Raw genomic sequence first — 15,948 nt, 5'->3', positions numbered from 1 at the left:
CTCCCATGACCGACTCAGCGCTGGGAGGCCTTCACCGAGGTATTATTTATAATCATCGATTAATTAATTAGTATCATAATAATCGCGAAATGCGATCGTGGTATGGGGGCATGTAGTGAGCGCGGAGCGTGTTAGTGAGCAAGTAGTTTGAGCGTGTTGATCAATGGGGCGTGGTCAAGCAGCGGGTTTCCTATCGGGCGTAAAGATCACCGTGGCGGGAGGGAGATATGGGGGGAGGGGAGGGGGGCATTGAGTGCGGGGGGGCATTGGGTGGGGGGGGTACATTGGGTGGGTGCATTGGGTGGGGGGTGTATTTGGTGGGTGGGGGTACATTTGGTGGAGGGGGGGTACATTGGGTGGGGGGGTACATTTGGTGGAGGGGGGGGGGGTAGATTGGGTGGGGGGGGTAGATTGGGTTGGGTTCAGTGCATTGGGTGGGGGGGGGTACATTGGGTGGGGGGGGTTCATCGGGTGGGGGGGGGGTACATTGGGTGGGGGGGTACATTGGGTGGGGGGTACATTGGGTAGGGGGGGTAGATTGGGTTGGGTTCAGTGCATTGGGTGGGGGGGGGTACATTGGGGGTGGTGCGCGCACACGTGATTTGCTGCGCGCATCCTTCCAGTATTTAAGAGCTCCCGCTGCCAAGTGTTCTATGAGCGAGCTGCAAGCGAGAAGGCGGTGAACCGGAGGATCGGGAGGGAGCGTGAGAGGGTGGTGTCTGTGTCTGTGTGTGTCGTGGATAGAGAGGCACGAGCCCGGCGTTGTAAGCGCGGGGACGCTTTTTGTGCGTCGCTAACTTTTGCGAGCGAACGGAACGACACACCGCGGTTGGGTGACTTCTAAGCGGGCTCGGCACAAACACAATAACTTCGAGCAGTTTGACGCCCTCCCTCCCTCCCTCACCCCGCTGAGTTACACCACTCGCTGTCCATCGTGCACGAGCGGGTACGCGTTTGTGCGTGTGTTTGTGTGTGTGTTCGTCTCTACGCTGTGAAAATAACATCGGAAGAGTCACGGCCAAGATGATCTTCGGAAGCACGCTGGTGGCCACATTCAACGGCAAGGGAGCGGGAAGCTGCAAGAAGGAGCGCTCCACGCGGCTGCCGGGAGCTCCCAAAGTGCTGCTTCGGTCTCGGGTTGAGTCGCCGGTTCCCCGCGAATCGATCATCCCCGACGCAGCAGCAGCAGCAGAGGCAGCCACATCCCACATGGACATCGCGCCCGGCAGGCACAAGGCGGATCAGAATTCGCGCCGTGAGTTGAACTACCGATCTTGAAGCTTGCAAGACTTTCACGCATTCACGGCAATGATGTACACACCACGGGTTCTTAAACTCTTTTTCGATTCCAAGTCGCATGCGATTTAACGCAGCTCCGCATGAACGCTTTTTTTTGTACAGCGTTTTTGGCATCCATCCGCTTAGTGGTTCGCGAAGACGCGGTTACTCTTTGCAGGCATGGGCAGTACACTGCACTCTATGGCTCTAAGGATGTTATACTTCAATTCGTTAAAGTGTTTCTCCGCCCGTTTATGTGTGCGTGGGTGGCCTCGATCCGGTTTCATAATTATTCACGCAAAGGTAGTCAACAACGTATTTGCCTGGACGCTATTGAATAAGACATCTTGATGCTTCACCTGGTTAATGCAATTACAGGAAACATTTCACACCGAATACACAGACAATAGACGTCCTCCTGGTACTCATCGGTTTTACAGCTCCTTATACAAAATATAATTTAACAAACATTGCATCCTCGTTATACGCCTTGCGATTAGTCCGAGGGCTTGTTTAGCAAATGGGCATTGTGGATTACCACTGCACTGCTTATGAAACTTCGCGTGGGTGGCAGTGGGTTGGGGGGGAATCGTTGGGTTTGGACTTTCATCCGCGTGGAGACCACGGGGCGGTGACTTGGCATAGCCCTGGCGCGTTCGCCGATTTTTTTCAAGAGTGCCAATCTAGCGGCCGCCCTAATTAATACTGCCGCCTGCTTCACAGTGGACGTTAAAGATCCCCGCTTTGTTGCCATTCGCAAGAGCGGGCCACTGTGTTTCGGCGTCAAAGTAACTCCGCACATTACTCAATCGGGATAGAGTTAGAAGCCATCGCCCCGAACTGCAAACAAAAACTTGGCAGGACCCTCCTTGAAAAACACGTCTTGAGACTCCACGATATTGTTTTTCTGGCTAAACAGGGTGTTAAAAGAAAGACACGTGCCACCTTTGCTGGGCACTTTGTGTACTGCAGCCGTAGGCTTCCCCAACAAGCCAGAGCTACCCGTGCATTGGAGGCAATGGAAAAGTACCGCGGCTGACATGGACCCGCACACCACAGGGGAGCAATGCACTGAGATGCCACCGCCACGCAATTGTCCATGTGTAGTCCATGGGCAACACATCCAGAATTCGGTACCGCAGATGGTGGTCAATGCGTGTTTATCGATAACATATTCTGTATATAATACTAATAATACTTTCACTTTTTTAGTGTCATTCGTGCTCATGGCATCACGTAACGCTGTACATTAATTATATATTTGGAGACCAAATCCCATAAACAGCCACTTCTAAGCAAATGGAAACCCTGCTACCAAGCAGAATAAAATATGAATAAACAAATTCAGAAACGGCACCAAAACTAAACGCTCATATTGGTGGATTATAGATAACACCTCTTCGACGAGAGAGGCTTGAGTGGTGTGTAGACCTGAGTAGCTATGCTGCGGTATGGGGCACCCATCCTGGCCAGGTATACCCCGGGTGAGAGGCTTGACAAAGAATGGTCCCGCATTGACCAGTGTCGTGAAGTATGACATACTTATTAAATAACGTTGTTGAATGGTTCAACTTTATTTGCTATTCAAAGATGTTGCTACTATTCAAGTCTAATCAATCTCAGGTGGTCCCAAGAAGTAAAATATTTGGTCTAGAGCCCATGGAATTATGAGTGTCGTAGGTTGCACGAAGGTCAAACCAAAACTATTTTTATTTCACCAAGTAAGGCCCATGAGCTATATATCTCTGTTTCAGGAGCGACTTGGCCACAATTGATAGTTCTACGAAGTGGAAATGTATGGCAGCCAAATACTCTAAACTCATGTTTCTCAGGTAATAGAATCCGTGAAACCTAACGCTCCTTTCCAGAGGACGACACACTCGTATAGAGCCATATACACGGCCGAGTCGAGATTCATCTTGTTGAAATAAGTTACAATATCTTAGGTTTCTCATATTGAACAATAATAAATTGCAAAATTATGAAGGCATAATGGCCTACCTTCAGCAGTGGTTTGATCATGGCTGATGCTGAACGAAAGTATGATATGCCTGCTTGGGCTTAATTACTGCTCGAACGTTACTTGCACTTAAACTGCCCCATAAATACCAATAGCAAAGCCCTTTTGTTTGCAAACGAAAAGTCTCACGGAGTCTGTTTATCAGTCGGATTCCTGCATTGGATGAATTGTTTGGCTTATTCCTTCCACGAATGCCCGGTGACACTCAAAGCTCCACACAGAAAGATAAAAAAAATATATTTCCGTACTTTGATCTCATAGCAATCCCACATCTCATGCTTAAAAAAACACCTTTTTTTCCCAAGCAGTCATCGATCCAAGCACTAAACAAGCTTCGCCCTGCTTGGCTTCCAAGATCTGACGAGATCGGAACACATTCCAATTAGCTCAGAGTTAATACATGTCTGCCACTGGCAAAGAGAATATGGATAGACACTCAAAATTCAGGGCTCGAGACCCACTCGGCATATTTTGCCAAGTGCACGTGCGACTTCGCCTGCCTTCGGTGTCCCTGTGTGGGGATCCAATTTAAGAACTCGGGAATCAGAGAAGCCGGGAGATTGGATACAGGTCTCATGACACGCTTAGCACGGGCACATGCAAATGAAGGCTGCTGTTTATATCCCCTTTGCGGTAAAATCGCAAATGACAATTCTGCATTGCTTATGCAAATTGTTTGCGCATACGAGCCACGGTGTGATTATTTGCATGCTAAATACATATGTTTAATTAAATGCCACTTTTACGAGTTTTTATGTATGAATAGGCTGCAGCCTAACGGTCCATATATCAGTGTAGTTGCGTGCAAACGTTGCTACCCGATTATCAATCAATGCTCTTAATTAAGCATTACGTTTTTAAGCAGGAGCCTATTTCTCTATTAATACATCTTATACATTTCCCCAGGTATAACAACCCCCTGTGACAATTAATCTCTGGAATTGAGATCTGGGAATTGTTAAACGTATGTAGAATGCGTTTCCAATTAGTGTTATATAGTGAAATCCCTCCCTGAATCATTAAACCTCTATCGCTGCGATTTCAGCTTTCCTGGTTCACCTGTGCATGGCTCCCACTGAACTTGAGCACTATCATGCAAATACCGACGACACACCACCGGCTTGACGTGTCTACCAATTGAACGCAAGCTCAAACACTGTAATGGCGTGGGAAGGCCTTCATCCAGCAGTGGATTTACAAAGTCTTATAAAATTACGTGAAACAAAAGTAATAAACGATGACCTTGAGAACCAATTGCAATTCCTGAACCTTGTGCCATTCCTTTCCTCTCGCTTCTCACTCTACACGCGCTTCCTCCCGATATTAGAAAGTCACTGGAGCCATGCCCTTTTAAATCTAGACAGAAAACTAATTTCTTAAGAACTGCTTGTTGTGTTTAGCTTGTTGTCCTTCCAATTAGCACGGTCGGCTACGTACGGTGCGAAAGAAGTTCAACACACACACGATAACGATGACGACACCCTGTTCCTGCAGACTTCGACTCATTCGAAGCCGCTGGCGACCCGTGGGCCGATGGGTTCGAGTCCAGATCCGCTGCCTCCGACCCCTCGTGGTTGGGGCCGGGCCCCGCTCACGAGGCGTCCCTCTCGGCCGCGTGCTCCCGCCTCGCGTCGCGGCTCGAGGCGGGCCTGGCGGCCGCCAAGTCGGGCCCGCTGCGCTGCGACACCATCCTGGCGCCCGAGCGCCTCCTGGAGCGGGTGGCCCGGCTGGTGGTGCGCGCCGCCGAGCGCGAGCCCTGCGGCTTGGCCGGCGCCGTGGTTCACGTGCTGCTGCTACCGCCGCTGGAGAGTGCCCCTTCGCGGTCCTCGTCCTCGTCGTCACGTGACGTTCCGCCGGCGCCGTGCCTGGCGCGTCTGGAGCTCGACCCGGGCCGGGCGCCGACGTTCGAGGTGACCGTCCTCCTGCGCCGGGAGCGAGCGTGGCGCTGGAGCGACGCTCTCCTGCGCCTGCCGCTGCTGCTGCCCCCCGGCTCGTGTCTGCGGCGCTTGGTGGCGGAGGCGCGCAGCTCGGCGGAGCGGACGGTGCGGCTGAGCGGCGGGTTCAGGATCATCAAGCGGAAGCTCTACCGTCACCCCGAGGAACACTGTGCCCTGGAGGATGTGGAGGAGGAGGAGGAAGACGCATTGAGGACTCCTGTAGTTGGCTGAGGACTCGTGTAATTGGCTCCGATGTGGAGAGATTTGTTACTCTGGAGGAAAGATGTTGCCAGGTTCGGTGCACTTTGTATGATGACACCAGTGGGTGGTTTTGAGAGGGGATCGTTTTATATTGTCGTTATTTTGGCATTCAAATTCAGGCACCCTCGATGCCATTGTAACGTTACGCAAATCGTTTGGCGATGCTGCGTTGGCAGCGGTGCACAAGGCAGTGTTGTTGACGAGCGCGCGAGTTCTTCCGTTGCAGTGTTATACAGGCGGTGTGTGGAGCGGTGGCGCAATGGTTATCTGGATCCGGTGACTTGAGGTCAGTCGACATCTGAACCGGTCCCGGACTCCCCCTCCACACACCACCCCCCACCCCACACATTCAGCAACCCTCCCTGGCAAGGGAGGTAAAATATGGTCAAACAACCCCCACAGACGACACGCACTTCGCCCAGCAGTGGATTGACAAAGCAACCGTGGCTAATTTAAACTCTTATTTATACATCAAAATCAGAATGTTTCATTTATATTGGAAGAAATTCGATGAGCTGCAAAGATCTTTTTCGCAGACATGAATGTCAGGCGCTCAGATGGATAACAAAGTACAAAGTGGTGGCCCTTTTAGACGTTACCACCCCCCCCCCCCCCTTTTTCAGCGCCAACTGACCGATTCCAGAATTAGTTTTATATTTTAAATAAAACCAGAGCTCTTAGATTTGCGTTGGTGACTTTTTGGCCCCTGCCTCCATGGCTTCTGCAGGGCAACTTAAGGCCACCCCCTTCCCGTGGCAGGATGATGAAATTGAATCTTGGAAAATCACTGGCGGCAACGGACAGGCACACATACAGTAGGAAATGAAAACGCTAAAGTAATAACACCGGTGGCTTTTTAAGCTGTGATACGTACAGTATTTAGGTTAGAGTCACACTACCCCCTCATTCCATGCCATTCTAATAATGTACTTTACCTCGTAAAATAAAACTAAAGTTTACTTTAACAAAGAGAGACAAAGAAATCCCCTGCAAAGCCTTAGCAGACTGTTGGGGCAAGTGCTGTTAGCGAGCAGCACCTATGAAGGCCGGCACGGCACACGAGGGGGTGGGTGGCCAGCACCACGCCCGACCACCTTTGTCTCCCCAGTGGCGATGTTTAAACATCGCACCAGGTAATCATTTGTGGCTGAGTCGACCTAGCAGAGTCCCGGGACCGGTTCAGACAATCGTCACTAGTGGTGGCCCACACACACATACAGGCACACATTTGAACATCGTCTCTGCCATTCAGTAATTCAATTACAACGCATGCCCCCTTTGTCAATCCACTGCTGGGTGAAGCGGTCCTCTCGCCGTGTTGGTCACGGCGTGTTGGTCACGGCTGTCCTCTCGCCGTACCTGACCACACGTTGCGGAGGGGAGGGGGGGGTCCTGAAGGAATTTGGTGACGGGTCCAGGGCTGGTTCCGCGGTAATCCGTGGCCGAGAATAGAATTCTAGGTCGACGGGTTCGTAGCACAAACCTCTCCCGCCGCCGCCGCCCCCCCCCCCATCGTTCCTTTTGACGGTAACAGGAATAGTTTGACGATGAAATTGGGCAAACCTGGTCGTCGTAGAAGGCGCTTTGGCTGCGGAAGAGGTGAATGGTTTGGGGGAGGGGGTGGTGGTGGTGGTGGTGGCGGGGAACGTGTTGGTGGTTTGAGGCACACGCGGTGGGAGATTGGAGGGAGGAGTGGGGGGGGGGTGAGATCCGTCCAAATTTTCTGTCACGGTTTTTTATGCAACACTTAGGCCGGCCGTGGTTATAAATATTAACCCAAGTGAAAGCGTTCATCTTGAAAGAAAATGTTTAAACAATTGGGTCTCCAGTGGGCTCAAACATCCCAAAAATAAACACGCAGATGCACTCGCACTTGGGGGTAGCTAATAGGCTAAATGTGGGGCACATATTGCGGTCTCGATATACATCTGCGTGCACAGCTCCCACAAGCCTCTTCACAATTTGGATACAAATGTAGGTCGGCATGTGGTATCGTTTTAACACGGGACGCCTGTTGGGAGGAAGCGAGAAGTTGTGGGGGGAGGGGGGGAAAGGGAGGGGGGGGAGTTCACTGACTTTGCTGCGTTGCACTTTATAAAGTCGGGACACCTGTTGCACATGCACTCTGCGTGTCCTCTAAACGCATGCGTGCACACGCGCGCACGCACGCACGTATGTGCGGCAGCTATTACCCAGAGCACTTAGCAGCGTGGGCATGCATTTGCACACGTGGCTTAGTTCATAAAACGAGGATCATTATTAGGGTTATCATCGCGCTTGTTTACCCCAAAAAGCCTTTGCCGAGTCTCGTGACTCATTTTCAGGAGGGTCTTGCCAAGTTTTCGCAGGAGGATGTGATGATGATGATGATTGGTATGCATTATCCCAATCGGGTAATTTGCAGGTATATTTTTTTTATTTGGCGAATTTGACCCGTGATGAGACTTACACATTGACCTACTCTTGCGAATCCCGCGAGTCGATCATTGTATCGGCCACTGTGAGTGAAGCAGACGGTGCGCACCTCCGATTAGCACGGTCGGCTACGTACGGCGCGAAAGAAGTTCAACACGTGTACATGCACCGCAATAATAACCAGGGCGGCCACTGGATTTCATCCGTGATCATCTGCAGCGAGAGGCAAACCCGCTGCCGATGGGCCCTGTCACTGGCCATTAAAAAAAAGAGAAAAAGAGCAATCGTCATCATCGTCATCGTCTTGCAGGCGTGGCCATGCACTCGCGTCAAGCTCCTCGTGCACACCTCCATTGCACGTGTTGGCGTTTCACTCATGCACTGACACAAGATTGTCCGTTAACATGGAAACGTCTTCTTCTTCTCTCTGGGCAAGTGGTTCTTCTTTTTCTTAACCTGGGGTGCACGCAACCCCCCGGGGGTGCGAGATGCCCTTTCTGGGGGAGCGAGATGTGGCCAGATTTTGTTTTGGAAGCTAAACCATTAAAAACACAAATTAAGCCGGGGCATGTAAGTCCAATTACTTTGCTTCACCAAACCCATGTACGTATTAACATTATTACACACTTTAACGAATGGGAACCAACGGCGTTCAAGGCCGCAGTGAAGATGAATAAGCACTGTTCGAGAGCATGGCGAGTACGTGTTTGGCGCACGTCCAGGTTGAAGTATGCGAGCCACGGGATAATAGCTTTTGGGAGTGGCGCGAATAACACCGTCCGGTCCTGCCGGAGAGCGGGCGTGGTTTGGTGCAGTCGTTGGCCGCTGCCGATCCATTGCGTGGTTCGGGTGGCCACTGTCACTGGACTGTGTGAGCGGCAGGGGGGGGGGTCATCTTGAATGTCCCCACGAGCGGACAGAGGGCGCGCTCGGCGACCAGCCGCTGTCCTCAAGCGGTTGATGGGAGCGCCACCGTTCTCTTGGCATATCAAAGAGTTGTAACAATGTGACTGCAATGTGTTTGTTTATGTGGAAAAAAAAATACAAGAATGTTTTTCTGTACGATATTTCGTACTTTCTTTTTGGACACTTGTTTTTGTATCATTGTGCGCACACACATACAACGTGGTTTGGGAGTAATGCTTTCAAACTAATTTCGGCCAATACTGTAAATCTGAAATGCTTCCGGCTCTTTAAGGACGACTCAATGCTCATGCAGACTCCTTAAGAAGAAAAAAATTAACCCGTAAAAACAAAGTTTTTCACTATAAATCCTTTATATGCGTGGCGGCTAGAGTCCTCTCGTCCTCTGGCTTGAGATGGCTGCCACCTATGGGTCAGATGATTGCCTGCCACCATTAAGCAATTGGTAATTAAATACATATATTTTTTTCCTAAAAAGTGTAAAATTTTTGAAACATTTTTTCACGAAAATAAATTGTCACGCACAACGAGTCTGTGTGCAAAATGTCAGCTCGATTGGATCACGGGAAGTGGGTTAAAAAACGACCGAAATATTTGCACGGTCGTAAGCGCGCAAGCAAGCAAGTGAACTTAATATAAAGGATTTAAAAAAACTAATTCGTTACCATCACCACCAGCCATGGCCAATTCACTGCTGGATGAAGGCCTCCTCCCTGAGCCGCCACCTTCACCTCCTCCCAGGGTCCTGAGAAGTAGCAAATCCATTTTGTGCCCTCAAACAAACATTGCGACTGTCTCAACCAAGTCAACGCGGACCCCCTGAACAGAGGCAAAAAGACAGCAACAAACTTCCCGAAGCATCAAGAGATCTGCACGTCGTGTGTTTCAGTTGTCCCTAATCGGTGCGAATATAGTTTTAGAAAGACACGTACGTGTAATGTGCGTGCGTGTACGTGCAACGTGTGTTGTGAGGAGCGGTGGTGCAGCGGTTAACGCGCCGCGCTACGAACCCGGCGACCCGAGTTTGATTTCCGCTAACGGCCAACACCAGTGACGATTTTCTGAGCCGCTCCTGGGCCTCCCCTAGGTAGACTCAGCCTCAAATGAGTACCTGGTGCGGTGTGTAAACATCACCACTCGGGAGACAAAGGCAGCCGGGCGTGGTGCCACCACACCCTCGTGTGCGGTGCCGGCCTTAATAGGTTCTCGCTAACAGCGCTCGCCCCAACAGTCTGTTCAAGGCGATACGGGGGTTTTTTGCCTTCACTCCGAGCAGAGAAGATTGAGCTTCGTGCTGCCTTGACAATTGTCTTTTTGTTCTGAATGTATTTCTCGGTTTTTTTCTTCTTTCTTTAAAGCGTGAAGTATGGTCCTTGCTCTAAGATGCCAGCGATGTGCCTAGTCCCACAGCGTGAGCTTTTACATGAACTAAAATAAAAATAACACGGAAACAAAAAGTGTATTGGAACACACAAGTGATCGAGTGTCGTCTCTATTTTGCTGGATAAAAAGGATTACGGCGCAAGATCGTGAGAGATGGCGGAGGATTGGTGAGGCTTTTGTCCAGCGGTGGATTGACCATGGCTGATGATGATGATGAAGAGAATATTAAAGATGAGAGAATATTAACGAAAGGCAGGCTTTTAAATCTCAACTTTTCACGACTTACCATTGTGTGGATCGTTTCCGTCCAGTTCACCGAATTACCAATTCACGAATAAATGATACATCATTTCATTCTCACACATTTTAGCATCTAAGCGATAAATTAGACTATCCTGAAATGTAACACAGACTCACTCGATGATACTTTAATTACACTATGAGACATCTCCTTTACCAGTGGCAAAATATAGTAATAGGTTTTTACCCTTTCAACTGGTATAAAGGTGTCAGTTTTTGTACCAGTTGAAAGGGTAAAAACCTATTACTACGATACTTTAATTATTAAACATAATTTATAAACCTCTGTCAAACTACTGCTAGATGAAGGCCTCACCCCCCCCCCCCATGACGGTCATGGGGGTTTACCATACTTCACTGCGCTGGTCAGTGCAGATTGGTAAAGTCTGGGGGGGGTGGGGGGCGCAGGCCCAGGACCGGTTAAGATGTTTGCCGTGGTTGGGGAACAAACTCAGGGAGCCAGGTTCAAAGCTCATTGCACGCAGCACTGCACCACCGCTCAAGTGGGTAGATTCACCCTTGCCCGTTCCGAGACGTCTGCAAGTTACAGGGTGGGTCACGTTCACCACTGGATCCCGGAACGCGAAAGCGTTCAGCGTTAATTTTATTTATAGAGGCGTAGTAGCGCCATTGTTTTTAAAGACATGTTACTCACCGCAGGGAACCGTAGCGACACGACCGCACTCGATAATAGCTGGCGCCAAACTGTACCACACGCCCTCCCGCATGGCATTGTGGGAGCCTTGGTACCAATCAAAATTATTGTATTTTTTCTTCCGATTCCATTTCAATGAAGTATGTATACGTCGTCAGAATGGGAAAGGGTTAATAGGTAGACTGGTAGAGACATTCATTATGATTATTACTTCTATCGTGCGTGCGAAATATACACATTCGGTGCTTGGACTAAAAATTGCCGGTCATGCGACTTCCAAATGAGACCTTGTGACAGTTGCCTACTACGCTGTGGTTATACTGAGCATAGCGCTTGCATAGCAAGCTCACCATGGTGTCACGGAATAGTCTCGCACGCCCGTGAAACTCTCCACGCTGCTTAATTTGCCCTGAGTGTGTGACGAGATGTTGAGAATAATGGGACCTTAGACAAAGTCAAGCTACAGCCGACTCAATCGCGAGCAATCCATGCAAATCAACTATTCATCCATCAATAATCATCACTGTTATAAGCATTGTCAATGTTGTTATCACCACTTTGTGGAATCATCATCATCATCTTCGGGGCAGTGACATGGTGCAGGGTTTTTCGCACGATTTCAGCCAGTTGAGAAGGTTCAAATCCCACCGCTTCAGAGTGGACGTTAAAGGTCCCCGTGATGTTCTTCAAACAAGAGTAGCCAATGTTTGTCGGTCCATTTTTGCGCACAAATTGCTCATTTTGGAAACAGATAGCAAACACGATGACGTTTGCCCAAGTCTATTAATGAGTGATGATGGTGCTGAGTTGACACTGGCCAGGAATGTAACTTGTACAATCTGCTATATTCCAGCCAATAGACCACTTGAGCAAACTGATTTGCCCCGTGAAAACTTCACCGTAACCACAATTCTCAATGCAACTGCTATTCGGATGGCATGTGAATATTGAGTCGACTGCGACACATTTGGAGCACATCACTAATTTTCATCGCGATGCAAAATCTGTAAATATAACGAGAAAAAATCCGAGAAATATCACAGTTTAAGCCCTCCAAAAGACTCAATTTGTCCCCACATGTTACTCAAGATGATCACTTTGCAACGCTATTGCCAACTCTCAATTGAACAATAATTCGAGGAATGAAAACAGACGATACATTTATAAATCCCCAAACTTTAGCCTGGTTAAATATGTTGTCACGTTTTTGTTGTTGTACTTACTTCAAAGGTACATACGAATCTCAGCATCAACATCCACTCAAACAGAGAGCTACTTGACTGCTAGCTAATGCTAAAATTACTCAAGTGATGACCGACAGACAGGCTCACAGACGGTCATTAATCACATCATCAGTACCACGTGGTCCACCGAGGAAATGAACCGACGGTATCAGCTCGTGTGCAGGCGCTGGGCGGATTGTTCCATCACATGATCGTGAGAGATGGTGACGACTTGGGGAGGCCTTCATCCAGCGGTGGATTGGCCATGGCTGGCGGTGATGCTGCTAATGATGACGATGACTGCCATGCATTGTGACCTCCGTTAACCCACCCTGTAGGCGTTATACTACTCACATAGGAATGGCCAAGTTATTTCTGTGATGGCTCTGCTGCTGGTGGTGGTTACGTCCGTGCACAAAACCCGACACCGGAGTCAAGCTCAACGCGCACGGAGTTAGCATATCCCGAGTTGTTTGTGTCGGCTGCTTGGCAGTGGACACAGTTACACAGTGTGCAGGCTATGCAACTGCACAGGACCCCGCGGGGTCAGATGAGCCCAGATGGCGTCCAGGGGGAGGGGAAATTGGACAGGGGGGGGAAGTGGTGGTGCTAGTCCTTTGGGGAATCCTTAGCAGAAGTTATGTCTGGTGGCATTCTCTTTCCACTGTTATATATTTTTTCAAAAAAATCCGAGTACTATCACGAGATGCAGACAATAGATATTGCTGAGGTGAGTGAGATAAGAGAAGAAGAAAACTCGAGTAGGGATGTGGTAAAATGATTGAAAAATGAGAGATGCAGACACTAATACAGATTAGAGAGATACGTTTCCTTGTGTTAATCGTCTCGTGATGTTTCACTTCTCTTGAGAGTATTTTATTGAAATCTAAGGCCCCCCCCCCCTTGAGCTGCTTGTAGGTGGGAGGGGGGTCCGATAGAACGCGCACCTTCCTATGATGGTGGGGGTGGTTGAGGAGGTGGGAGCGGGGGGGAGTGGTGGCATTTAAGTTCGTGCACCACGCTTCACGCCAACCACGCAAACTCCCTCCAGTGCACGTCGGGGCCGATACGGAGGAGGGAGCCATGTGCTTGCCAAGTCGCTCGACCACCCCATGCCCGTTCTGTCCCGTGCCAAGCGCCCTCTACGATCCGCCCTCCCTCCTTCCCTCTCGCTCCACGTGGGGCAGCTGACGGTGACGTCACTTGTTGTCGTGGCAGGGATCGGCCAATGAGAGCCGCCGCGAAGGGAAAACGCCCCCGTTAGCCACGCCTCCGAATTGTGATCAAGGCAAAGATGCCCCGTGTGGGCTTTAAAGAGGCTGTCGGGACAAGTGCTGTTAGCGAGCAGCACCTACGAAGGCCGGCGCTGTGGCACACGAGGGATATTCATTTGAGGCTAAGTTGACCTAGGGGAGGCCCAGGACCGGCTCAGAAAATCCTCACTGGTGTTGACCTGAGCGTGAATCGAACTCGGGTCGCCGGGTTCGTGGTGCAGCGCGCTAACCGCTACACTACCGCTCCCCAATATAACACACACATACAGCGCACACATACAAATTATACTGGTAGGAACCTCCTGGTTACACCAGCCCACAGGGGATTATTGTGTCCGTCCGTCCGTCGTGCTGGGAGGGGCTGGGTGGGGAGGGAGGGGCTGGGTGGGGAGGGTGGGGAGGGGCTGGGTGGGGAGGGTGGGGAGGGGCTGGGTGGGGAGGGTGGGGAGGGTGGGGCTGGGTGGGGGGTGGGAGGGGTGGGGCTGGGTGGGGTGGGGCTGGGTGGGGAGGGGCTGGTCACCCCGTGGTGCCCTTATAAAACTTAACGTTTAACCTACTCACGCCGGCTTGTGCCCGCCCTCACAGTCGGGCATATTTGCGGAATACACCACGCCGCCGTTGACCCTGGTCATTGACCGAGCAACCAACGTTCCTACCAGCTCCCTCCGCAGGAATGTGTTAGTGCGAGCACGTTTTTTCTTAATTGGTTGTGAATAATTGATTCTGATTCATACGTTCGCTAAGGGGTAGTCACGGTAGCGAAGCGTGTACGTTTGGAGTTTGCGTGTTCTCCCCACGGTCGCGTGGATTTTTCTCCGGGTCCCGCGGTTTTCCCCTCCACATTTAGAATCAACACGTGTTCACGGTGTTTGGCTGCCATACATTTCCACGTGATAAGTCACTTGGCTGAGCAATCATTTGTAATAGCCAGGTCGCTTCTGAAAAATAGCTGTGTGGCTCAGTGGGGCCTTGCCTGCTAATATAAAAATAGCTTTTTTTTTAGAGAGCCCGTTGAGATTAAGTTTTTATTTAATTTAAGACAGATGTGTGGACGCAAGTGTTTTACTGTAGTGTATATTGAACCATAGTGGAAGCCCTGTGAGAAAATGTTTTTATTTTATTTACAATGGTTATTTTTTTGTATCCTTCAATTTGGCATTCAACCTCGCAGTGTCAGTCATGGGGGCAGGTTGACCATACTTCACCACGTTAGTCAGTGCGTGCTGACGGAGGACATTGACTCAGAAATAGTTCAGATAAACACTCGCCACTGGTGTTACCCATGTGGGTCACTGGGCTCGTAGTGAAGTGCGGCAACTCTTGCGCCACCATTCCACTCAATCGTAGCACAAATAACAACAAGGTGATTTAATTATGAAGGATATTCTTACGGAGTCTCTGGATAATTATCTTTCAAGAGTGTCCTGCAATGGTGCATTTGTCCATGTCCAATGCGACAGCCGTTGTGCTTCACGTGGGAGCGAAACCAAAGTGATTGTGCCCGGAGATAACCCACCGAGCATACGAGGAGCTAACGGTCAAAGGTCCACACACACGGGTACACGAACCCACTTGCAGTGCTGCCTGTCCTCTCCTGAGCACCTTGTAGCCCCGTGAGGTCTAAAGATAAAATAATGAATTAAAATAATAGCGACGTTTCGATTGCAACACAAGCAATCATCATCAGGCATAAGAGAAATAGCAACAAAAATCTAACTAGAAAACTATAGACAGACATACAAGCAGACAGACATCACAAGGACACACAGAGAGAGGACACATATCGGCACAGAGAGAGGGGTCGTTTCTGTGACGGTCCCTTAAATATAGGGAGGGGGGCGGGGACGGAGAGAGGGAGGGGGCAGAGAAAATTAGCATATCAATGAGTGGACGGCAACGTGTTGCTGCTGCGCAAGTAAGACGACGACGTGGCACGGCACGCAAGCTTGAAAATTAGGAGAAAGACACACTAAAATTAAATAACCTCGCAAAATATCGAAATGTGATGTAATGCAACACAGAGAGTCGGTCAACACACAATTAACGCATAGCCTGGTTGATTACGTATTTCAAAGATTGCTAAGTTAGAATTTAAGTGTGAAAATTCCAAAGAGAGGACACAGGCAGAGAGAACAAATAGCCAGAGAGAAAAAAGATAAGCTTAAAACTTCCCCGTAGAAGTGGTTCAATCTTAATTTTTTGAGCTTTCGTGACTGCAGGAATTATTCTTGTGTTGCAATCGAAACGTCGCTATTATTTTAATTCATTATTTTATTTT

The 15,948-nt window shown here is 49.6% G+C and overlaps 1 protein-coding gene across 1 annotated transcript; it reads left to right on the top strand.

The window, feature by feature from the left end:
- The first annotated feature begins 1,023 nt into the window (after window positions 1–1,023).
- LOC144720757 (uncharacterized) lies at window positions 1,024–7,215 on the top strand. Its single transcript, XM_078597781.1, has 2 exons — window positions 1,024–1,255; window positions 4,775–7,215. The coding sequence occupies exons 1-2, from the start codon at window positions 1,024–1,026 to the stop codon at window positions 5,464–5,466; spliced, it is 924 nt and encodes a 307-aa protein (XP_078453907.1). The 3' UTR covers window positions 5,467–7,215.
- Window positions 7,216–15,948: the final 8,733 nt, after the last annotated feature.

This window comes from Lampetra planeri, chromosome 9 (genome assembly GCF_965212315.1).
Source record: "Lampetra planeri chromosome 9, kcLamPlan1.2.h2, whole genome shotgun sequence".
Taxonomy (NCBI): Eukaryota; Metazoa; Chordata; class Hyperoartia; order Petromyzontiformes; family Petromyzontidae; genus Lampetra; species Lampetra planeri.
Note: the sequence above shows the minus strand (reverse complement) of the source record. Positions and strands in the feature narration are given on the sequence as shown.

Coding starts and splice junctions, on each gene's coding strand:
- LOC144720757 (XM_078597781.1), top strand. CDS start 1,024: ATGATCTTCGGAAGCACGCTGGTGGCCACATTCAACGGCAAGGGAGCG. Junction 1,256..4,774: donor GGCGGATCAGAATTCGCGCC/GTGAGTTGAACT, acceptor GATAACGATGAC/GACACCCTGTTCCTGCAGAC.